Source organism: Engystomops pustulosus, chromosome 9 (genome assembly GCF_040894005.1).
Source record: "Engystomops pustulosus chromosome 9, aEngPut4.maternal, whole genome shotgun sequence".
Classification (NCBI taxonomy): Eukaryota; Metazoa; Chordata; class Amphibia; order Anura; family Leptodactylidae; genus Engystomops; species Engystomops pustulosus.
Genome location: NC_092419.1, coordinates 12,440,314 through 12,466,744, shown reverse-complemented (window position 1 = coordinate 12,466,744; position 26,431 = coordinate 12,440,314). Strand labels below are relative to the sequence as shown.

The 26,431-nt window shown below is 45.4% G+C and overlaps 1 protein-coding gene across 1 annotated transcript in view; it reads left to right on the top strand.

The window, feature by feature from the left end:
• The window catches only part of LRFN1 (leucine rich repeat and fibronectin type III domain containing 1), a 149,805-nt gene extending 129,748 nt beyond the window's left edge, over positions 1–20,057 (top strand). The window contains exons 3-4 of the mRNA XM_072123390.1: positions 1,125–2,526; positions 18,205–20,057. Coding sequence (XP_071979491.1) covers positions 1,145–2,526; positions 18,205–19,051 — 2,229 coding nt within the window. The 5' untranslated portion in view covers positions 1,125–1,144 and the 3' untranslated portion in view covers positions 19,052–20,057. The remainder of the gene's footprint in view (positions 1–1,124; positions 2,527–18,204) is intronic.
• Positions 20,058–26,431: the final 6,374 nt, after the last annotated feature.

The following is a 26,431-nucleotide window of genomic DNA, read 5'->3' as shown; positions in this document are numbered from 1 at the left end:
CCATCACTAAACAGTACAGAAAGGGTTCTCATGTGAGCCGAAATTGTCTGTAATATTATGGGACATTTATGAAAAGCAGTGGAAGAGATCATACCACCCATAGCAACCAGCCAGATATTACCCTAGGCGGCACTAGAGAAATGACAGAATCTAATTACTTTCTTTAAGGAACATCAACTTTTTTTTCCCAGGAATCTGTTCCTGCAAATAACCCCCACCTGATTGTACTAATTTACCCGCAGACTTGAAGGTTCTGTAATGCGATTCTTAGAAATTTTTGCTGAATGTATTAAAAAGTTGAAAATTACAGCTCCAGGGTCCTAATTGGTACAGAAAAAATGGTTTATGCAAAGGTGATGTCTGTGGGAAACAAAACACAAGAAAGAATCAATAGTCAACCCCAATAGGGTTTTCTAATATTGGTTGTTTGGTCGGATGCACAGGACACAAGTCTACTGGCAATGACCAACAAAACAAGTTGATGAAGCCTTTTATATAATAAGGACTTCTCATACATGTGTATGAGCTTAAACATGTGGGTAACCCTTCCAGGACCTTTGAAGGCCCTCCAAAGGTATCCAAGGCCTTTAAAATGTCCTCCAAAAGACCCAATGGCCTTTAAAAGCTCCACCAATGGTCTTTAGGGCTTTTAAAAGGTTCTCCAAAAATCCTTAAACAGCAGATCTGAACTGGATGGTCCTGGTTCTGAATTTTGTGTCATACTATTTTTAAGAATTTCCTGGTGGGAACCCACGGTCTTCATACGATCCTCAAGGGCCCGTGGCAGTCTTAATCGGCCCCTGGTTATCCCTCTAGTTCCTCCTCTGCCCCTGTTATGACACTTACCAGCAGGTCTCTTCTTCCTGGTCCAGTCACAATACACAGAAAATGCTCTCTCAGCCAATCACTGGCCACGATACAGGCATTTCCTGTATGTTTAAACAGAAACAGGAAGTAGAGACTAGCAAAGACTGGAAGGGCTCAAAATGAATTTGAAGACTGTTTCTTTTTTACAGTTTCTGTGATTTTGAAATATTTAAAACTCCTTTGATAATGATTTTTTTTTAATTGATATGTACTTTTTTTGCTTATTCTTCTCACTATCTTTTTTCTCTTCCCTGCAGACTCTTTTGGCCAAGAGGCCATGGAGAAGTTGCTATGCCTGCTGCTGATGGGAGCTCTGGGGTACCTTGGGAGAGCACAGCACTGCCCCGGTCGCTGCATCTGTCAGGTCAACTCTCCAACCCTCACCATGCTGTGTGCCAAGACAGGACTTCTCTTCGTTCCACCAGCCATTGACCGCAGGACAGTAGAGTTACGACTGACAGATAATTTCATCACCATCATTCGACGCAAGGATTTTAGCAACATGACCAACCTGGTACACCTGACACTGTCACGGAATACTATTAGCCAAATCGTACCGCTGGCGTTCTCCGACCTACGTTCTCTGAGAGCCTTGCATATGAACAGCAACAGACTCTCTGCCCTAAGAAATGAGCATTTTCGTGGTTTGGGCAATTTGCGCCATCTAATTTTAGGTAACAACCAGATAAATACTATCCAGCCCGGGGCTTTCAATGAGTTTCTGTCCACTGTGGAGGATCTCGATTTGTCCTACAACAACCTCGAAGAACTGCCCTGGGAAGACATTGGCCAAATGGTGAATCTGAACTCACTAACATTAGACCATAATTTAATTGACTACATTGCAGAAGGAACATTCAGTATGCTGCATAAGCTGGTGAGGCTTGACATGACCTCCAATCGCTTGCATAAACTGCCTCCAGACAACCTTTTTCTCAAGTCTCAAGTTTTGGCAAGTTCAAGAGGGTCTAGTGCTTCATCTCTGGCCATAAGCTTTGGTGGGAATCCTCTGCATTGTAATTGCGAGCTTTTATGGCTTAGACGACTGACCAGGGAGGATGACCTTGAGACCTGTGCCTCACCAGAACAGCTAACTGACAAGTATTTCTGGTCAATTCAAGAGGAGGAATTTATCTGTGAAGCTCCGCTTATTACCAAACACTATGCCAGCAAAACCTTTGTCATGGAGGGTCAAAGTGTTAGCATTAAGTGCAAAGCAGTAGGAGATCCTGAACCATCAGTACACTGGATTGCTCCAGATGGAAAACTTATCCATAATACAACAAGAATGGTCGTTCATGACAATGGGACGTTGGATATCATCATTACCACACTGAAAGATAGTGGTTCCTTCACTTGCATTGCATCTAATGCCGCTGGTGAGACCACTGCCCCGGTGGAGTTGGCAATAGTACCGCTTCCATTGCTGGTGAACAACACAGCTCATATTAAAGAACCTGATCCAGGGTCTTCTGACATCACAACTTCAAATAAGTCTGGATTTAATGATACCAAGAACTTGCAAGACCGGAGAATTGTGGTGGACAAGTTGAAGTCAACCTCAGTTGTCATCCAGTGGCCATCAGAGCGTCATATTCCTGGCATCCGCATGTACCAGATTCAGTATAACAGCTCCTTAGATGACTCTTTAGTATACAGGTAAGTGATATTGATGGTAATAGTTGTAGGTCATATGTTATAATGTGAAAGCCTAAAGTTATTTTTAATGGACAGATCTAGCCCTAGCCCTAACTCAATAGAATTCCCCTAGTTCAATACATGTTTCTCATCAAACCTTTAGCACATCAGAGATGGAGAGCGCAGAGTCCTATCTTATGGTCCAAGCCAAGTCACAGTTTAGTGAAAGAGTGATACTCTTTCAGTGTATCCTATATGATGTAGCTTTAACCTGTCTTTCCTGCCTTCTGCTTTGTATTAGTTTCTCCATGTCAGCTCTTACAAGCAGGAGGAAGAGGAGAGTAGAACAAAGCTGCATGTCAATAGATACACTGGAGATTCTACGTACAGAACTCACAGATACTATAGACAACCAGTCTGGCAAATACTTAGGACATAGATGGGCAAAAGTGTGTCTTGAAGACAGGCTAGGATTAAGGTAGGTGGAGGTTTTTGGGCACAAAATCTGGTGGGGGCCACCACTGAAAGTAGCCCAGACAGTGGTGCATACAAAATGCAGGCTGTGTGGGCAATCTCTCACTGACAGAGACTGTGCACACTGTGCATCACTCCCAGACAAGGCTGATTGGGGCCTCCTTATGAGTAAAGTGGTGGGGGCCCTGGGGCGCGCACCCCTAGAACCCTCCCTATAATCCCACCCCCTGCTTGAAGACTTGAGAGATCATCACCTAACCATCTGAAGATTACAAATATTTAGACTTTAAGTTCTCTATTTACCACTTCATCACCAAAAAGGAAATGATCACATCAGTATAACAATCTCCCACGCTGAACTTGGTCTTAAAACCACCATAGGACCTGCATACCACTACAGTGCTCCCATGCTCTAATTGATTTCTACAATTGTAATTTTTCACCATAACATATACTATACTATCTGAGAAAACACCCAAAATGTCTCTAAAAATCTTGAAAGTGGAGTAAAGTGGAGTTTTCTCCAATTATATCCCACTATACGATGTCTCATATTTTGAAGGAGCGGTTAGTATAATGGAGAAGAGTGCTCCTTGTAGCTCCTTATTTCCATCCTATTATTATTCTAGATATTTCTTCCCATAGAAGACTCCTTAGCTATGGGAGAATTGGGGAGATAAGATCCGTCCTTTGCCCAGTATCACCGTAATGACAATTCCTCCAGTGTATAGATGGAGAATGTCAAACACTGCAAACAGTTTATAATGGGATGGTTGGGGCTTGCCAAGCAATACAGAGCGGTAATATTTGCCGTAGATAAACAGTGCGGAGAAATAAAATCTGCTTAACGTGTAGATACAAGACAAAGCAAAGTGTTCAGTGTTTAACTATGGATATTGCGTAGAATATTGGAGAAAGTCCCGTTCATTGTACTGTATTTAAGGGGAAAGTTGTGATTAGTGATATCTGACAGAGGTGATGGTCAAGTCATTCTTCTAAGATCTTATCAATGTCCTTAGACCTCAGCAGTTTTGGACTTTGGTTCTCCCTTGCCCACCATGTGGACATCCAACTCCTGTCCCTATACACAAAACACCACAAATACTGTAGGTTATACTTGAATCACCCTCTTAAAAAAAGACCCTACTAGAACGTTATTGGCTACAGAATCAAGTCCAATTGGGTTGTTGTTACTGGCGTCAACAAGGGGAGACTATTGTGGATAAATGTGATCCTGGATAGCTTCTTGCATCTCTAATGCTTTCAGCCCAATGGTCCTGAAGACCATACTGTGATCCCCACCTGTGGTCCCCACAACTTCAAGACTGGTGGGGACCACCAAAGTGTTATTGGTGACATTTGTGATGTTATCCAAGTTCCTGGACAATTTTGTCTCTGTTTAGGGACAATTAGCTCAACCCACTAAGGCAGCTCTGTTCCTTACCCATTAATAGGGTCTACAAACATAGAGGGGGTTTACCCAGAGAACTCCATGTAGGAACCCTCGGGGAGAACTGATAGGTTTCATTACCTCTTGTTGACCCAACCAAAGGAAAAACTCATACTTGAAAACTTTCCCAAAATATCCAAAGGTCTATCAAAGGCCAACATTCAAGACTGGACAGATCTCCCAATCCTTGCAGGATGCTCCTCCATCCGCTGACCTCATAAACATGGCACTTTCATGTGTCCTGAAAAAGTTGTGTGACTTTGTTGTAGAGTTACGTGTCCTCCCAGAAACATATTGGCCATGGTTTAGGAACCTTGAAGCTCCTAAGAAGCTTCAGCCTACAAAAAGCCAATTCTACGAGAGGGTCTTTCTACGTAGACTTCAAGACATGATTGTGACTGCCAACTGTGTACCCAATTTGCCTCTTTACCTGGCCATCAGTGTTTTACGTGGTCACAAGTGGCTGTATGTGGATGTGCTATCCCCTCCAGCGGCTGCAGGTAGACCTCCCAGAATCCCATCCATTAGTGGTGACCACATTGTCATGTACATCCCAGTATTTATTCTATTTCCTTGTGTTACCTTCAGTGTCACTTCAGCTAATGGCGGCAGCGAGGCTCCTCTGTTTTCTCGTGCCATATAGCTGATACATTCTTCTAAGATTAGATCTGAGAGGTTTCCCCGCTGTTCATGTCTGGGAAGTCTTTCTTCTGGTCTAGTATCAGCTGTAAACAACTATGAAGTCTCCTCTCTGTCGTTCTATCCCCGTTCTCTCTACCACCCGCGCCCTTTCTAATCCTCCATCATGTCCTCTCATCCTTTCCCTTTCACGTTCTCTCTGTTTTTCTCTTTTCTTACACTCTTCTATCCCTCTATGTGACTGCTCTCTCTCATCTTCCTCTCACCTTCTCTCTGCAGCTCCATATCCCTCCTCCCTGTCTCTCCGCCCTTCTCACCTTCCTTTACTTAATTTTCATACGTCTCTCTTTCCATCACTTCTGCCTCTTTGATGTAGGGTACATGTATATGTCATAATGCACAAATTTGTTAGAGGCATTCATTTGAATATTTATCCATACACGGATGCAGGGGTGTACCAAGCCTATCTGCTGCCTGAGGCGAGCCATAGAAAGACGCCCCCCCCCATATATGTAATATATCAGATACAGCGTGAAAATAGATACAGCGTACCTCCATGTAGTATAAAATAGATACAGCGTACCTCCATGTAGTATAAAACAGATACAGCGTACCTCCATGTAGTATAAAATAGATACAGCGTACCTTCATGTAGTATAAAATAGATACAGCGTACCTTCATGTAGTATAAAATAGATACAGCGTACCTCCATGTAGTATAAAATAGATACAGTGTACCTCCATGTAGTATAAAATAGATACAGCGTACCTCCATGTAGTATAAAATAGATACAGCGTACCTCCATGTAGTATAAAATAGATACAGCGTACCTCCATGTAGTATAAAATAGATACAGCGAACCTCCATGTAGTATAAAACAGATACAGCGTACCTCCATGTAGTATAAAACAGATACAGCGTGCCTCCATGTAGTATAAAATAGATACAGCGTGCCGCGATGTAGTATTAAATAGATACAGCATGGCACCTTGTATTATAAAATGCATATAGCGTGCCGCCACGTAGTATAAAATGCATACAGCATGCCGCCATGTAGTATAAAATGCATACAGCGTGCTGCCATGTAGTATAAAATGCATACAGCGTATCGCCATGTAGTATAAAATGCATACAGCGTGCCGCCATGTGGTATAAAATGCATACAGCGTGCCGCCATGTGGTATAAAATGCATACAGCGTGCCGCCATGTGGTATAAAGTGCATACAGCGTGCCACCGTGTAGTATAAAACTAAAATTTGCTATTATTTCAGGGCTTCTACACCACTGACATGGTGCAGAAACCCTGATAAATATCACCAATACAGCATAAACAAATAGCATATATACACACTCATACAGTTTATACAACATCTATACACATACTGAGTATGCATACAGCAAATACACATATACAAACAGTATATACACACATTGCACATACATACAGCAAATATACACACACACCATATTCAGAATATACATAAATACAAACATATATATACACATCTATACATACATGCACAAAAATATATACATATACATACATCATACATCACTTATACATATTTATATACATACACATCTATACATATATACTTATATATACATATACATAAAAGGTACCTTTTTTTTATTTTTTCTATGGTCCTGGCTGTTTGGTCTTTATATCCAGAGGGGGGGGGATGTGTACCGAAGCCGGGGGGACCGGAGTCGGGTAGGGGGGGGAGGGTTGGGGGGAAGAAACAGCAGCCGGGAGCAGAGAGAAGTGGGGGAACCCGGAGTGGACAGGTGGGGCTGCGGGGGGCTATGGGGCTGTTCGGGAGGGCGGGATGTGCCAGCCGACTGTCAGGGTGGGAAGTGCCGGCCAGCGGGAGGGTGATGCCATGTATATGTGCCGGGGTGCGGGCGGATGATATGCTGCCTGGCGGGATGTAATGGAGCAGTGCCGGCCAGCATGTACATGCACATATTGGAGTAGTGCCGGCCCGCAGGCATGTGCTTGTGCGAGGGGATGGGCGGAGGATGTGGCGCCCGGCGGGACGCACGGAGCAGTGCCGGAGGCAGGCATGTACATGTGCTGGGGGGCGGGCAGAGGATGTTCCCTCCGGCCGGACAACACTGGAAGTGCCATCCGGCAGGCATGTAAATGTGTCGGGGGCGGGCGGAGGATATGCAGGCGGGATGCCACGGTCAAGTGCCGGCCGGCAGGCAGGTACGTGTATTGGAGGGTGGGCAGGGGATGTGCCAGCGGGCTGGAGCATGTGGCGGGCGGAAGCCTGATGCCGCCCCCTCGTCCAGCAGGATGCGTGCCGCCTGAGGCGAGATTCTCAACTCGCCTCATGGCAGGTGCGCCCCTGCACGGATGAGCCTAAACTGTCTGCTGATTGAGGCAATCTATAGAATGGCGCCCCCTCTGCCCCATCCAGTAGTAATATATCAGATTATTTTTTTAGTCAATGGGTTCTGCTTGCTGACCTCAGGTATGAACAAGGCTGGTGTTAGGGGGCGGCAAACTGGGCCTTTTCCAAGGAGCCCATTGTGCTAAAGGGGCCCCTGCATGTGGGCTTTTCTGAACAGAGGATGTATTGCTCTTGTAATACCCCTTCCTGGGTGAAGATGTTTATCTATCTATCTATCTATCTATCTATCTACACGTAGTGAAGAGGCAGCACTCAGTAAGTTGTGGAAAGATGGTGAACTTTTATTCCATCACACGGCGACGTTTCGGTGCTAAAGCTGCACCTTTTTCAAGCATGATAACAGTGAAACAGCTCCAACTATTTAAGGACCAACAGGCATGCTGATTGGTCAGTAATTGTGTGAAACAATAATTGATATAACATACAAAATTGATACAATAGTGCAATATCACAATGTACATTTCATTATTAAAGTGCAATAGTGCACTTTAATAATGAAATGTACATTGTGATAATGCACTATTGTATCAATTTTGTATGTTATATCAATTATTGTTTCACACAATTACTGACCAATCAGCATGCCTGTTGGTCCTTAAATAGTTGGAGCTGTTTCACTGTTATCATGCTTGAAAAAGGTGCAGTTTTAGCACCGAAACGTCGCCGTGTGATGGAATAAAAGTTCACCATCTTTCCACAACTTACTGAGTGCTGCCTCTTCACTACGTATATTAAGGACCCGTGCCAAGGGATCAACGGCTATTGCACCGATTATCGTTTACTGGCTTGTGCTGCTTTGGACTTTGCATTTTTCTATCTATCTATCTATCTATCTATCTATCTATCTATCTATCTATCTATCTATCTCATATCTATCTATCTATCTATCTCATATCTATCTATCTATCTATCTATCTCATATCTATCTATCTTCTATCTATCTATCTATCTATCTATCTATCTCATATCTATCTATCTATCTATCTATCTATCTATCTATCTATCTATCTCATATCTATCTATCTATCTATCTATCTCCTATCTATCTATCTTCTATCTATCTATCTATCTATCTATCTCATATCTATCTATCTATCTATCTATCTATCTCATATCTATCTATCTATCTATCTATCTATCTATCTCCTATCTATCTATCTATCTATCTATCTCCTATCTATCTATCTATCTATCTATCTATCTATCTATCTATCTCATATCTATCTATCTATCTCCTATCTATCTATCTCCTATCTATCTATCTATCTATCTATATATCTATCTATCTCCTATCTATCTATCTATCTATCTCCTATCTATATATCTATCTATCTCCTATCTATCTATCTATCTCCTATCTATCTATCTCATATCTATCTATCTATCTCCTATCTATCTATCTATCTATCTCCTATCTATCTATCTCATATCTATCTATCTATCTCCTATCTATCTATCTATCTATCTATCTATCTCATATCTATCTATCTATCTATCTATCTATCTATCTATCTCATATCTATCTATCTATCTATCTATCTATCTATCTATCTATCTCCTATCTATCTATCTATCTATCTATCTATCTCATATCTATCTATCTATCTATCTATCTATCTATCTATCTATCTCCTATCTATCTATCTATCTATCTCCTATCTATCTATCTATCTATCTATCTATTATCTATCTATCTATCTATCTATCTATCTATCTATCTCATATCTATCTATCTATCTATCTATCTATCTATCTATCTATCTATCTATCTATCTCATATCTATCTATCTATCTATCTCTTATCTATCTATCTATCTCTTATCTATCTATCTATCTATCTATCTATCTATCTATCTATTATCTATCTATCTATCTATCTATCTATCTATCTATCTATCTATCTATCTTTCTATCCTCCTATTATCTGTCCATCTGTTGGTTACCTGAAGACCAAAAGTCAATCTTTGCTTTTATGGGCTTCATGGAACCAAACACAGCGGCACTAACCTCGCTTAAACTCCAAAGAACATAATTAGGCCTGTGACTGCAGACTGCACTGAGTGCATTAATCGGGCGGCTGCACTGACTCAACCCCTTGTGATTTATTGATCTCCTACATCCATCTAGTTTTATTTTCCTCTTCTGCACCGAGCACTTCACCGGTTCCTGTCCTCTACGATACTCGTTATTACTTTTATTTCTCTTTTGCTATATACATTTTTTAAATATCTGATTTTAAACTTTGGACAAAAATTGTGAGCTGTCAGCTTCCTCTCCATGTTGGATATTATTGTGTTCAGCGTCCGGTGATCTCCTGATTCCTCGCCTGGTGTCCTCTGTCCTTCTGCTGGTGTCCTGCCGATGTCTCCCAGCTGGTCGCAAATATTTATCGTCTCTGCTTAATGAGCCGTGAAAGATACTTAAAAAAACATTAAACCTCCTTCTTCCCTCGAAAATATTAACAGTCAGGATAGTTTGAGGCAGAATATTACCAGAACTTGAGCCCCTTTATGGGTCATGACTAGAGATGAGCGAACACTAAAATGCTCGGGTACTCGTTATTCGAGACGAACTTTTCCCGATGCTCGAGTGCTCGTCTCGAATAACGAACCCCATTGAAGTCAATGGGAGACTCGAGCATTTTTCAAGGGGACCAAGGATCTGCACAGGGAAGCTTGGCCAAACACCTGGGAACCTCAGAAAAGGATGGAAACACCACGGAAATGGACAGGAAACAGCAGGGGCAGCATGCATGGATGCCTCTGAGGCTGCTTAATCGCACCATTATGCCAAAATTATGGGCAACAGCATGGCCATGACAGAGTGACCGAATGAAGCTAGATAGCATCTAAAACATCCAATAATTGACCCTGACACTATAGGGGACGGCATGCAGAGGCAGCGGCAGCAGCGGCAGGCTAGAGAGTGTCATGGCAACATACCCTAAATGGACTCAGGCTTCAAACCAATGGGTGGCAGAGAGGAACCAAAGGAGGTGAGCAAGAAGCGCTCAAATAATATCGGTACATGATAAAAGTTTGCCAGTATATTTTGTGGATTACACAGCAGGGTGGCGACAAAGTTAACATGGAAGCCATGAAAACAACCCAAAATTCTGCCTGACACAGCTCGTTTGATAAGGGGACCATGTATGGAGGCAGTGAACTAGTAGTAGATTAAAGGTGCTGCAGTTAAAACTATGTTAGTTGGATCTTGGCATGGAGCTGGCGCTCCGCTGCCAGGCGAGCTTTCGCCAATCCAAGCCCCTGTCTCTAGGCTACTCCCCAAACAGCACTTCTAAGAACCTTTTGTATAAGATCAAGTGTAGTAGCGTTCTTATAAGTTTAGGATATGCCGGGTGAGGGGAATGTAAACAGATGCGCAAGAAGCGCTGAAATAATATCCCTAAATGGTAAAAGTTTGCAAGTATATTTTGGGGATTACACAGCAGGGTGGCGACAAAGTTAACAACTTTGATGTGGAATGCCCTGTAATAGCTCTTGGGCGGTGTGCCTTTTATCGCCTAGGCTCAGCAGTTTCAGCACCGCCTGCTGTCGCTTAGCGACGGCACTGCTGCTGTGCCTAGAGCTACCGACTGATGGCGCCATGCCCACGGATGGTAATTCGGAGGAGGAGGAGGTGGAGGAGGGGTGGGAGGAGGTATAGTAGGCCTTTGAGACCTGGACCGAGGTAGGCCCCGCAATTCTCTGCGTCGGCAGTATATGACCAGCCCCAGGGTCAGACTCGGTCCCAGCCTGCACCAAGTTAAGTGTAGTAGCGTTCTCATAAGTTTGGGATATGGCGGGTGAGGGGAATGTAAACAGATGCGCAAGAAGCGCATGATGCGCATGGAGCTGGCGTTCCGCTGCCAGGCGAGCTTTCGCCAATCCAAGCCCCTGTCTCTAGGCTACTCCCCAAACAGCACTTCTAAGAACCTTTTGTATAAGATCAAGTGTAGTAGCGTTCTTATAAGTTTAGGATATGCCGGGTGAGGGGAATGTAAACAGATGCGCAAGAAGCGCTGAAATAATATCCCTAAATGGTAAAAGTTTGCCAGTATATTTTGTGGATAACACAGCAGGGTGGCGACAAAGTTAACAACTTTGATGTGGAATCCATGAAAACAACCCAAATTTCTGCCTGACACACCTCGTTTGATAAAGGGACGATGTATGGAGGCAGCTATATGGACGACTTTTGGAGGTAGCAATGGAGACAACGTGTGGAGGCTGCTATGGAGACAATTTAATTTGGATAGTGCCTGTATGTGGCAGTCCCAAACATTTTTCAAACCAGAGGAGCAGGTAGGTGGCCCTCCAGTAAAATGGGATAGATTGAGTGCCTGTATGTGGCAGTCCCAAAAATGTTTCAAACCAGAGGAGCAGGTAGGTGGCCCTCCAGTAAAATGGAATAGATTGAGTGCCTGTATGTGGCAGTCCCAAAAATTGTTCAAACCAGAGGAGCAGGTAGGTGGCCCTGCAGTAAAATGGAATAGATTGAGTGCCTGTATGTGGCAGTCCCAAAAATTGTTCAAACCAGAGGAGCAGGTAGGTGGCCCTGCAGTAAAATGGAATAGATTGAGTGCTGTATGTGGCAGTCCCAAAAATTGTTCAAACCAGAGGAGCAGGTAGGTGGCCCTGCAGTAAAATGGAATAGATTGAGTGCCTGTATGTGGCAGTCCCAAAAATGTTTCAAACCAGAGGAGCAGGTAGGTGGCCCTCCAGTAAAATGGAATAGATTGAGTGCCTGTGTGTGGCAGTCCCAAAAATTGTTCAAACCAGAGGAGCAGGTAGGTGGCCCTGCAGTAAAATGGAATAGATTGAGTGCCTGTATGTGGCAGTCCCAAAAATTGTTCAAACCAGAGGAGCAGGTAGGTGGCCCTGCAGTAAAATGGAATAGATTGAGTGCCTGTATGTGGCAGTCCCAAAAATTTTTTAAAACAGAGGACCGGGTAGGTGGCCCTCCAGAAAAATGGAATAGATTGAGTGCCTGTATGTGGCACTCACAAAAATTGTTTCAAACAGAGGACCGGGTAGGTGGCCCTCCAGAAAAATTAAATGCATGAAGTACTATAGCAAGAGCCAGTGGGCCCTGTCAAAAAATAGCCAGTTTCCTCTGCTTTACTGTACAAAGAGGAGGAGAAGGAGGAAAATGAGGAGGAGGAGGAGGAGTGGATCAATTATTCAGGTTGAGCTTCCTTCACCTGGTGGAGATTGGAAATTCTGAGAAATCCAGCCTTTATTCATTTTAATAAGCGTCAGCCTGTCAGCGCTGTCAGTCGACAGGCGTGTACGCTTATCGGTGATGATGCCACCAGCTGCACTGAAAACCCGCTCGGACAAGACGCTAGCGGCAGGGCAGGCAAGAACCTCCAAGGCGTACAGCGCCAGTTCGTGCCACATGTCCAGCTTTGAAACCCAGTAGTTGTAGGGAGCTGTGTGATCATTTAGGACGATGGTATGGTCAGCTACGTACTCCCTCACCATCTTTCTGTAAAGATCAGCCCTACTCTGCCGAGACTGGGGACAGGTGACAGTGTCTTGCTGGGGTGACATAAAGCTGGCAAAAGCCTTGTAAAGCGTACCCTTGCCAGTGCTGGACAAGCTGCCTGCTCGCCTACTCTCCCTCGCTACTTGTCCCGCAGAACTACGCACTCTGCCGCTAGCGCTGTCAGAAGGGAAATACTGTTTCAGCTTGTGCACCAGGGCCTGCTGGTATTCATGCATTCTCACACTCCTTTCCTCTCCAGGGATGAGAGTGGGAAGATTTTGCTTGTACCGTGGGTCCAGGAGAGTGAACACCCAGTAATCGGTGCTGGAATAAATTCTTTGAACGCGAGGGTCACGGGATAGGCAGCCTAGCATGAAATCTGCCATATGCGCCAGAGTACCAACGCGTAAGAATTCACTCCCCTCACTGGCCTGACTGTCCATTTCCTCCTCCTCCAACTCCTCTTCTTCTGCCCATACACGCTGAACAGTGAAGGACTCAACAATGGTCCCCTCTTGTGTCTCGCCAACATTCTCCTCCTCTTCCTCCTCATCCTCCTGCACCTCCACCTCCTCCGATATGCGCTGAGAAACAGACCTCAGGGTGCTTTGGCTATCAACAAGGGAATATTCTTCCCCCGTCTCTTGTGACGAGCGCAAAGCTTCCGACTTCATGCTGACCAGAGAGTTTTTCAACAGGCCAAGCAGCGGGATGGTGAGGCTGATGATGGCGGCATCGCCACTGACCATCTGTGTTGACTCCTCAAAGTTACTCAGCACCTGACAGATATCAGACATCCACGTCCACTCCTCATTGTAGACTTGAGGAAGCTGACTGACCTGACTACCAGTTCTGGTGGAAGTTGACATCTGGCAGTCTACAATCGCTCTGCGCTGCTGGTAAACTCTGGATAACATGGTCAGTGTTGAATTCCACCTCGTGGGCACGTCGCACAACAGTCGGTGAGCGGGCAGTTGGAGGCGGCGCTGCGCTGCCCTGAGAGTGGCAGCATCTGGGCTGGACTTCCTGAAATGCGCACAGATGCGGCGCACCTTCGTGAGCAAATCAGACAGATTGGGGTATGTCTTGAGGAAACGCTGCACTATCAGATTTAACACATGGGCCAGGCATGGCACATGTGTCAGTCTGCCGAGTTGCAGAGCCGCCACCAGGTTACGGCCGTTGTCACACACAACCATTCCCGGCTTGAGGTTCAGCGGTGCCAGCCACAGATCAGTCTGCGCCGTGATGCCCTGTAATAGCTCTTGGGCGGTGTGCCTTTTGTCGCCTAGGCTCAGCAGTTTGAGCACCGCCTGCTGTCGCTTAGCGACGGCACTGCTGCTGTGCCTAGAGCTACCGACTGATGGCGCCGTGCCCACGGATGGTAGTTCGGAGGAGGAGGTGGAGGAGGGGTGGGAGGAGGAGGAGGCATAGTAGGCCTGAAACACCTGGACCGAGGTAGGCCCCGCAATCCTCGGCGTCGGCAGTATATGAGCAGCCCCAGGGTCAGACTCGGTCCCAGCCTCCACCAAGTTAACCCAATGTGCCGTCAGCGATATATAGTGGCCCTGCCCGGCAGCACTCGTCCACGTGTCCGTGGTCAGGTGGACCTTGTCAGAAACGGCGTTGGTCAGGGCACGGATGATGTTGTCTGACACGTGCTGGTGCAGGGCTGGGACGGCACATCGGGAAAAGTAGTGGCGGCTGGGGACCGAATACCGAGGGGCGGCCGCCGCCATGAGGTTGCGAAAGGCCTCGGTCTCTACTAGCCTATAGGGCAGCATCTCCAGGCTAAGCAATCTGGAGATGTGCACATTAAGGGCTTGGGCGTGCGGGTGGGTTGCACTATATTTGCGTTTCCGCTCCAGCGTCTGGGGTATGGAGAGCTGAACGCTGGTGGATGCTGTGGAGGATCGTGGAGGCGACGATGGGGTTTTTGTGCCAGGGTCCTGGGCAGGGGGCTGACTAGCAGCTGACACAGGGGAAGGAGCAGTGGTGTGCACGGCCGGAGGTGAACGGGCTTGTTGCCACTGAGTGGGGTGCTTAGCATTCATATGCCTGCGCATACTGGTGGTAGTTAAGCTAGTAGTGGTGGAACCCCTGCTGAGCCTGGTTTGGCAAATGTTGCACACCACAGTCCGTCGGTCATCCGGTGTTTCCTTAAAGAACCTCCACACTTCTGAAGATCTAGCCCTCGCCGCAAGAGCCCTCACCACGGGAGCTTCACTAGTTGACAGTGGCGCTGATGCACCAGCTCTGGCCCTGCCTCTCCGTCTGGCCCCACCACTGCCTCTTCCAACCTGTTCAGGTCGAGGACTCTCCTCCGTCTCAGAAGCACTGTGTTCACCCGGCCTCTCAACCCAGCTTGGGTCTGTCACCTCATCATCCTCCGATCCCTCAGTCTGCTCCCCCCTCGGACTTCCTGCCCTGACAACAACTTCCCCACTGTCTGACAACCGTGTCTCCTCATCGTCGGACACCTCTTTACACACTTCCACTACGTCAAGAAGGTCATCATCACCCACAGACTGTGACTGGTGGAAAACCTGGGCATCGGAAAATTGCTCAGCAGCAACCGGACAAGTGGTTTGTGACTGTGGGAAGGGTCCAGAAAACAGTTCCTCAGAGTATGCCGGTTCAAATGCCAAATTTTCCTGGGAGGGGGCAGACTGGGGGGGAGGAGGCTGAGGTGCAGGAGCTGGAGGAGTGGCGATTTCGGTGACATGGGTGGACTGCGTGGAAGACTGACTGGTGGTGGACAAATTGCTCGAAGCATTGTCAGCAATCCACGACATCACCTGTTCGCACTGTTCTGGCCTCAACAGTGCTCTACCACGAGTCCCAGTAACTTCAGACATGAACCTAGGGAGTGTAGCTCTGCGGCGTTCCCCTGCTCCCTCATCAGCAGGTGGTGTCTCACCCCGCCCAGGACCACGGCCTCTGACCCCTGCAGTAGTTGGACGCCCACGTCCCCGCCCTCGTCCTCTACCCCTAGCCCTCGGGTTAAACATTTTTAAAATGAGAGTTATAACTTTATTTTTTTTTTTACTTTTTTTTGTTTTTTTTTGTGTTTTTTTTTTTTTTTGTGTTTTTTGTTTTTTTTTGAGTTTTTAAAACCAAACAATGCTATCCTATTGCTATGGCTATTTTCTAGCCAAGTATCAAAGCACACTACTATGCCAGATGAGATGACACTGAGTTATTGCCTAATAGAAATCCAACCCCTACTGAATTTTGCCACTTCGGCCTTTGCTATGGATATGTGCGCCACTAAGCGCAGAACACAGCGGTCGCAAGTCTCACTACAAATTGCTCAGAATTGGCAAGTACATGCACTGCAGAAACTACAGCCACCAGCAGATCAACCAGAAATCAAATATATAGAACGCTACTGTAGGCTTCAAGAAGCTGTTTGTATTCTCCTATGGCTATTTTCTAGCCAAGTATCAAAGGAAGCACAGTACTATGCCGGATGAGATGACACTGAGTTATTGCCTAATAGAAATCCAACCCCTACTGAATTTTCCCACTTCGGTCTTTGCTATGGATATGTGCGCCACTAAGAGCTAAACACAACGGTAGCAAGTCCCCCTGCTAATTCCTCACAAAATGGTAAAAGATGCAAATTAAAATAAAAAAAGTAGAACGTTATTGTAGCCCTAAGAAGGGCTGTTGGGTTCTTTGAGAATCACTCCTGCCTAACAGTAAGCTAATAGAACAGCCTAACGCTTTCCCTGACCAGCAGCAGCTCTCTCCCTAGCGGCATCCAGAGACAGAATGATCCGAGCAGCGCGGGCAGCGGCTAGTCTATCCCAGGGTCACCTGATCTGGCCAGCCAACCACTGCTATCGACGTGTAAGGGTACCACGTCATGCTGGGTGGAGTGCAGAGTCTCCTGGCTTGTGATTGGCTCTGTTTCTGGCCGCCAAAAAGCAAAACGGCGGGAGCTGCCATTTTCTCGAGCGGGCGAAGTATTCGTCCGAGTAACGAGCAGTTTCGAGTACCCTAATGCTCGACCGAGCATCAAGCTCGGACGAGCATGTTCGCTCATCTCTAGTCATGACCCAGTTTTAACCATCTTGAAGTTTACGTGGCCACAAATCTCTCTATTTTCTCCTTATATTTTGTACTGTACTTTACTATATCAGTATAACAGTCATTGAAGTTGACTTGTTGAGAGCCCGGAGCTTGGCTAACATTGGGATCGGTGCCATTGTGTCAAGAGCTTGAATGCATTGAACCAGCCCAAAGAAGTCCAAGGAAGGACAGGTGGTTGATTAATGGCGGGTCATGGATACCCAAGAACCTTTTGAAGTACATAGAGAGAAAAGTTTAGACCAACTGGTAGCAAAACTTCTAAAATAAAGTTATATCTGGCTGTAATAGAAAGTGGTCTGAACCCACGGTGGCTCAGTGGTTAGAATTATAGCCTTGCAGCACCGTGGCTCAGTGGTTTAGCATTACAGCCTTACAGTGCTGGGGACATGAGTTCAAGTCCCAGGGTCAATATCTGCAAAGAGTTTGTATGTTCTCTCCGTGTTTGTGTGGGTTTCCCCAGGGTCCTCCGGTTTCCTCCCACACTCCAAAACATACTGGTCGGTTGATTAGATTGTGAGCCCCATTGGGGACAGGGACCGATTTGGCAAACTCTGTGCAGCGCTGCGTAATCTGTGTGCGCTATATAAATAAAGGAATTATTATTATTATTATAACCCACATGGGGCTGCGTACCGGTGTAATATGCAATATATACAACTATAGTATACAACTATAATATATACCGTATATACTTGAGTATAAGCCGACCCAAGTATAAGCACATTTTTTTGTGCTGAAAAACTAGGCTTATACTTGAGTATATATGGTAATTGACCATACTGGTCTTCTCTTTGAAAGAGACCCCCCAATAGGTCTATTGGGAAGAGTATATGACTGTGGTTATTCTGATCTCTTAGAGGTATGACTATCCTTCATCTACACAGAACATGCCAAACATACATGACTAATAGTCCTAAATCATCCCATAATGAATAGGAATTAGTGTCAAGTTATTGACCTCCCTGTGCTAGACCTCTGGACTTATGGTGGTCTCAAAGCCTAGATCCACCAGAGTATTCATAGTAGGGTGTACACTTAAATATAATAAAATCCTTGAAATGTAGAAATATTTTGCTATAACATGTTTTTTAGAGCGTCTTTTAACTTTTTGTTTTTCTTTCTCCAGGATGATTCCACCGAGTAACCGAAGCTTCTTGGTCAATGACTTGGCTCCTGGCCGGGAGTATGACCTCTGTGTCCTGGCTGTTTATGATGATGGGATGACCTCGCTCACCGCCACTCGTGTGGTAGGTTGTGTCCAGTTCAACACGAAAGAAGAAGGTGCTCAATGTCAACCACTTTACACGCAGTTTCTTGGTGGAACGATGATTATCATTATCGGAGGAATCATTGTAGCTTCCGTGTTGGTGTTTATCATCATCCTAATGATCCGATATAAAGTGTACAGCGGACAGGAGGAAGGAGGCAAAGCACGGGTCAGTAATGTGTATTCCCAAACAAATGGGCAACAAGGCATGGCCTGTGCTCATTCCTGTGCCAAGTTGGGAGAAAATAACTATGAACCATTGCCCCCAGCTTCCAAAGAACCCCAAGTGGAGGGCAAAGACCCTGCTAAAGGGGAGAACCGACCATGTTCACCTGTTCCAGCTCCTCTGATGGAAATGGACAAGAGGAGAACTAAGACATCTAGTGATCTCCAAACAGTGGCTCTTTTGTCTTCTCTCTCAGGTGGAGATCAGACAGAGACCAGCGCAATGGGCTCCACCACCTCATTATGTCTGATTACTACGGAAGGGCAAGCACACCTGGGGCCCAAAGCTCCTCCCAGGACTTATCAACATAGATTCTCCTTCGATGGAGACTACACTCTGTTCCAGAGCCACAGTTATCCTCGCAGGGCACGGACAAAGCGACACATGTCCGCCTTGGAGTTGCACAACCAAGAAGCTGAACTTGGACATCGAAGAGTCACATTTAGCAGCACAGAGTGGATGCTAGAGAGCACCGTGTGAATAGCACAGTAGTTCACAAAAATTTCCAAGCAAGGGGCGAGTATCATGGAGGGACATTTCCTTTGATACATCATGTCTCAGCAATCATGTTAGGGGCACATCAAAGTTTTCTATGGAAGTTCTGCATTGTGTAGCTATGTTTAATATCTCTGTACACTTTTGCAAAGGAGGGAAGTTTTTGGAACCAGCCACGTCCATGTCTAGTCAAGGTTCCTTCCATCATAGGTGGCGCAGTCTGCCTTGAGAGCATCCTACTGATTCCTCAAAGTGTACAGACATATTCTACATTGTTATATGGTGCGTAAACTTTGGAAGAAGCATGGGCACTGCTTTCTTGAAGGGTCTTAAAGTTGTGTTTTTTCTCTAGAGCCCACAGCCTGGTATTGCCATGTGATGCCGAATCCAACACAAACCATATCATAACCAAGAGCAATTCAAGAATTTTTCGGCAAGCTCCTTCTACTTGCCCTAACTAAAACTGATCCACATCTTTGCCCTCTGTGAGCCCTTCCCTCCTCTGGTTTGGGGATCTAGAGGGATATTGTTCTGCTTGGGTTGTGGTACGTGAATGCTGAGCCCTTGAAGCAGTGCCTTAAACCAAGAGAAAGACCAGCACACAAGCTTTCTGGAACCCTCTGTGACCTTTCCTTTCCATGGGGATGGACACGTTGGTTCATCAGGGGGAAACAGGACTTATGCACAAATGACACGATTCCCAAACCTACCGTACAAGAGGGAAAACCTAGAAGGATTTGTTGACCATGTTGTTTGGGTCCTGACACTATATACCTTCTGTACATCTAGCTGGTCTGGATCCTTTCTGAGTTACTCAAGTCAGGAGCCTTTCTGGGACCTTGCAGGAAGAGAATTCATCTGGAATTGACAAGCACAAGTTTTTACATTAAAAACGTGTGTGGCCCTCCCTCTTCTCGGCACATATATCATTGCGGAGAGAGAGATGCCAGTTGGGTGCAGTGGGAAATTAAAGTCCTTTCTGTGACTGCTCCGTCTGTCTCTTGTGTTTATTTCTTACGGTCACAACTAAGTCAACATAAGGTTGTATCTGTGTAGGAAAAATTGTGAATGGATCGCTCTCGGTGGACGTGTTGGAAAAAGAAAAAATTGGGCAAGCGTAAGATGACTTTGTAAGAGCCAAAGTGTGAGGTCTTGAGAGTTGGGTTGGAGCATCTACAAAGTTGTAGGTATTTTGCAATCGCTCCTGGTATTCAGTGGTGGTCAGAAAAAGGACAACTGAACGGATGGTCCTATAACAAGGTCAGGGGTGCCCAAAGCTCATGCTAGTGTGCGGAGCAAAGGATAATCTCATCTGACCTGAAACCAAAGGGGAGCTAAAATTTCTGCAAAAAATTATGGTTGATTTTAATAGAAAGGTTACAATACAAGGGGATCTCTTCAGCTGCTCTAGAATTGGCAGATTATCTAAATATAGTAAAGGATTTTTCCTAGAACAGAGTGAGAAGGCCAGCTCCGCGCTTTTTCTAGTGGCCAGCAGCGCTAAATGCAGCTGCGTTTCATTCAATGGGAAGCGAGCAGCCAATTCTGGTGATTGACACTACATAGGGAATGAAGAGAAGCTAATCCTCAGGGGGTCACCATGTCTGGTACCCTTAAAAGTGATATTAATTATCTTCTCTATCTAAAAAGAAGAAATAAACTTTTAATTTAAAAAAAAATTCAAAAGTCTAAGCAAAAATGGTAGTGAAATGGATTTTAGAAAATATGACAAATATAATATAAATAAAATATATACAGACAGTCCCCGGGTTACGTACAAGATAGGTTCTGTAGGTTTGTTCTTAAGTTGAATTTGTATGTAAGTCAGAACTGTATATTTTATAATTGTAGCTCCAGACAGATTTTTTTTGGTCTCTGAGACAACTGGATTTTAAAATGTTGGGTTTTCATAAAAACCAGGATTACCAATAAATCTTCATTACAGACGCCTGTGATAGACTAAAGTACAGTAAATTACCAACATCCAGAGGTCCGTTTGTAACTAGGGTCATCCGTAAGTCGGGTGTTCTTAAGTAGGGGACCGCCTGTATATATATATATATCGGGGCACATTTACTAAGGGTCCGCACACCGCATTTCCATCGGACTATTTCTGATGTGCGCCACATTTAACAGGGGTTTTTGGCACACGCGACCGGATTTTGGCGCCAACTTTCATGTGACAAGAATCGGGGGCGTGGCCGTCAAACAACCCAACGGATTCAGACTAAGCGCGGGATTTAAAATTCAAATTGTGTCGCAAAACATGCACTCACATACACCGGGAAGAAGAAGGTGAACTCCGGTGGACCTGAGCGGGGAAGCGACACATGCAGGATATCGGGTGCATCTTAGTGAATCGCACCGGAATCATCCTCGTCGGACAACGCACCTCGGGGATCGCGACAGGACCGGGTAAGTAAATGTGCCCCATTATGTTTGTAGCAAAATAAGAGTCTAAGGGGCACATTTACTTACCCAGTCCTGTCGCGATCCCCGAGGTGCGTTGTCCGACAGGGATGAAGTCCGGCGCGATTCACCAAGCTCGTGCGTCCGATTTCCTGCATGTGTCGCTTCCCTGCTGAGGTCCGCCGGAGTTCACCTTCTTCTTCCCGGTGCATGTTAGTGCATTGTCTTGCGACACAATTTTAATTTTAAATCCGGCACGTAGTCCGAATCAGTCGGGTTATCCGACGGCCGGCTCCCGATTTGTGTCGCATGAAAGTCGGCGCCAAAATCTGATAGCGTGCGCCAAAAGCCCCTGTTAAATGCGGCACAAATTGGAAATAGTCAGGAAACCCTGACAGAAATGCGGTCCGCGGACCCTTAGTAAATGTGCCCCTGTATGTTTATGTTAAGTGGGAAGGGGGCCCCATTCACAAGTCTGCTATGGGGCCCTTCCTCTCCTAGTTCTGCCCCTAAAGTGAATTATTATTTCTTTCTTTACACTTTGCCCTGTCTTTTTTTTTTTAATCTTGCGGATCTAGAAAATACGGCGTAATGTATTGTGTTCCATCCTTTGTGTCTCTGCCATAAGATGTAGCCCCGACTCAAACAATTGTATCATCAGTCTATCATGTTAATCAAAGAAGTTTTTTAAATAATTGATGAGACAATCCACATAAAAGTAAGAAAAGTCTAGTATAAAAAGTTTGGTTTCTCTCTGGCCACTATAGGCAGAAGACTCCTTCTGTGACCCGTCAGCTTTGCCATGTAGACAGCAGCGGGTCAGCAGAGTCATCTCATTATTTTTAATGACAGATGAGAGCTCCATTGTACTGCTCTGGGATGGCAGATGAAGCAGAATACACGATACACATGGATGCGGCTCTGCTCTCAGTTCTCCTGCCACTCCCTGGTCTACGAGAAAAGGGTTTTCTCCCATCTTTTCATTAGGAGTTTTTTGGCTGAAAGTTTGATAATATGTTCATAGAATAATACCTCAATAGGCCGAATCTAAAAATGTGGGGCTTTTTAAAGGGAAGATGCCTTAGAGGCAAGGTCAGCGTCCTAGTATGGTCCTAGTATGGTCCTAGTATGGTCGGGAAAATCCTGGGACCCACTGGTGCTCTCTAATCTGGTCTACCTCAGTGTAGTGTAGTCAGACATATCAGCCGAGCTGCAGTGACTCGGTTCAGCCACTAGACAGAGAATGGTGCCGAATAGAGATGAGCGAGTATACTCGTCCGAGCTTGATGCTCGTTCGAGTATTAGCATACTCGAAACGGCTCGTTGCTCGGACGAGTATTTCCCTTGCTCGAGATCGAGCATTTACTTAAGAAAACACAGTGAAGAACAGTGAAGAATACAATGAAAACAGTGAACACAGGATCATTTAAAGGGCACCTACCACCACGATTCTACCTATAAAGGTAGATCGGGTGGTAGGTGGATGTAAGGGACGTGAGGAGAGCTCTTTTTAGAGCTAATCCTCACGTCCCCGCTAACTTTTAATAATCTTTATTCCCCTAACATTCCACCTACCACCCGATCTACCTTTATAGGTAGAATCGTGGTGGTAGGTTCCCTTTAAGTGAAGAACACAGTGAAGAACACATTGCAGATGTTCCGTACATCTGCTAACTTATCCGAAGACGCGCGCTGAACGGTGTTCTTCACAATAGTATGTGAAGAACATTGGGGCAGATTTACTTACCCGGTCCATTCGCGATCCAGCGGTGCGTTCTCTGCGGTGGATTCGGGTCCGGCCGGGATTCACTAACTTAGTTCCTCCGACGTCCACCAGGTGGTGCTGCTGCGCTGAAGTTCCCCGAGGCCCGCCGAAATACACTCAAGTTCACCGGCCTATTCCTAATGAAGGTAAGTGCAAGTTTCGCGACACTTTTTTTAAAAAAATACAGCGGTTTTTCTGAATTTGTCGGGTTTTCGTTCGGCCACGCCCCCCCATTTCCGTCGCGTGCATGCCCGGAAATATTCGGGTAACACGTCGTGAAAACGCGAATCGGGCCCTTAGTAAATTACCCCCATTGTTCTTCACATACTATTGTGAAGAACACCGTTCGGCACTCGTGTCTTCCGATAAGTTAGCAGATGTACGGAAACATCTGCAATGTGTTCTTCACTGTGTTCTTTCAATGTGTTCTTTCAGTGAAAACATCTGCAAACATCTGCAATGTGTTCTTCAGTGTTCTTCTTTCAATGCGTTCTTTTAGTGAAAAATGCTCGAGTCTTAACTTCATAGGGGCTCGTTATTCGAGACGAGCATCGGGAAAAGTTTGTCTCGAATAACGAGCACTCGGGCATTTTAGTGCTCGCTCATCTCTAGTGCCAAACAAAAAGTATTCCTGCCCATTAACCTATATTTAGACATGAGCGGCCCCAATCGTCTGGTTCGGGGTTCCGCTGCCTGACCCGGAGATATTGCCGGATTGGTGGCTGAACAGATTATCTAGCAAATTGACGCCCCTTGGGTCTGCTCATCTCTACTTGTTTCACCAAGACTGTTTCACCAAGCAAACAGTCTATATAACACCTTCCATGGAAAAATGTTACATGCCCTTAAAGGACGATTCCATACCTCCATGTTCAGTGTTTGAAATGTGGATCAAATTTTATTGGTATGTTTAGGGCGCCTTGCTCATGTCATAGTCATATTACATGTTATTGGCAGTAGATGATCATAATATGGATGATACATGTGTGTCATCCACTGATATATGTATACAGCAGCCCTTTTAGGACCTTTAAAGGGGTTGGCCACTTTTCAATAAATCTCTTCCATTAGCCATGTCTCTGCATATATATATATGTACCTGTGTCTTTTCTTCCTTTGAGAGCCTCAGCCTTTCCCCATTCTCACCGTGCTGCCATCAGCATATATATACAGCTACCTCTCTCTAGACTTTCCTCATGGCATCTCCCACTGTGTCTTTCTTTTCACTCTCCATACTCACTGACAGACACTGGGAAGAGGCAGGGTGAGTCATAATCTCCTGCCGCAGCTCCTCCTATTCATCAGAGCTCAGACATTGAAACAAAGAATCACGGAGAGTTTGCACACAGCAACAAAGGAAGTAGCAGGACTGCAGAATCACTCGATGAACATTCAGTGATTATTATTAAGGCAGTAAAGGCACATAAGCAACTTATGTAGAAGAGGTCCTCGAACTGGAGAACTGAAAATGACCCCATTCTACTCTTTTGAATCGTGGCTCTAAAAGTTGGGAGTTATTGTTGGCATCCCACTGGACACCTTAAAGGGGTGAGGTATTTGTGACATAGAGAATATGTCATAACTACTTGATAGATGTTCATTTCACATTTGGGACTTGGCACCAACCTGTCATGCCGGGGTATTCTGGTCCTTGTTTTGTTGCCAGGTAGATTGAAGACTATAGTCCTAATGGTGAGATCCACCTCTGTCGTGTTTTTAGGATATATCCTGTGGATGGGGAAATCACTTCATCTAAGAGTAGAAGAAATGTATCTCTTTACGAACAAAGACTATGGAAATCGGAATACGGTGTGAGAAGAGAGTAGAGATGGTCGTCAGTAATAAGAAGATGAGAGATAAAAGGACAAGAACAAAGGAAGGTGATGAGAAGAACATGGAGTAGGGCGGCTTAGGTGGTGGGGAAGCAGGATGGAAGGTGGAGATCTCCGCTCTATCCGGCATCATTATGTGTGAGTAGAAGTTCACACCGAGTCCAATAATGACAAGGAGAACTGGCAGCAAATCCATCCTTCCATCCCATATGTCCGGAGCCCAGCAGAGTGCTTAATACTAATCACTTCTCCAAGAAACAGCTGTCTCGGCGGCCACTTGAGACGCTCGCTCTGCCCGGCTCCTTATACGTTATCTCCACTTCTTCTCCTTAACCTCGTCCCTTTCGAGAGTCTTTCTCTCCGTGCTGCTCGCTACTGATCTTCCCCATCCACCATCCCTTGTGTTCCATGTCATCCATTACTATCTCCTCCTTTTATTGTATTCATCTCTCCGTCTTCCGTGCCCCGCCTGACAGCTGCGAAGCTTTTACATTAGGGAAAGCAAACACCGGCCTTGTAAAGCTTTGAATTCTAAGCAGATTTCTCTCATTGGCATCTTTGCTTTTAGCATTGAGAGGTGTCAATCCTGCGAGAGAACATATCGAAGGATATGGAAGCGGGAGATAAGAATTAGATATAGTACAACCAGAAATGTAGACTAGAACCTGCAGATTGGGGGTCTTCTGTCTCTTCGATTATGGAGTCCCCATCAATTATTTCCTATATTATGATTTTGTGGTAATGGATTCACGTTGTAGACTATCATGACCTTCACGTATAAATGGAACCTGATAAGTCATACAGATAAGTAATAATACTGCGAGATGGAGCTGAATAACGAGTAAGTAACGAGACGTCCAATGCCAAGTAGTCAGTTCATAAAGTGAGATATTGGGGCACATTTACTAAGGGTCCGAATACAGCATTCTCGTCGGGTTTCCCGACTTTTTAGCGTTTTGCCCTGAATTGGGTTTGCCCGGGTTTTTGGCGCACGCGCACGGATTGTGCACTGGCTTGCAGGCAGCACAAATCGGGAAGCGTGGACGTCGGACAACCCGACTGATTCGGACAAACCGCGAAATTTAAAAAACGAAATTGTGTCGCAAGATCAGCACTCACATGCACCGGGAAGAAGAAGGTGAACTCCGGCGTACATCAGCGGGGGAAGTGACGGATGCAGGAAATCGGGCGCACGAGCTATGAGAATCGTGCAAGATCCGAATCCTCGTCGGACAATGCACAACAGGGATCACGATGGGACGGGTAAGTAAATCTGCCCCATTATATTAAACCCTCCAAATAAAATATTGACCTTCTATGAATTAAAAGTATGGCGTCATCTGAAAAGAAGGGGTTTGG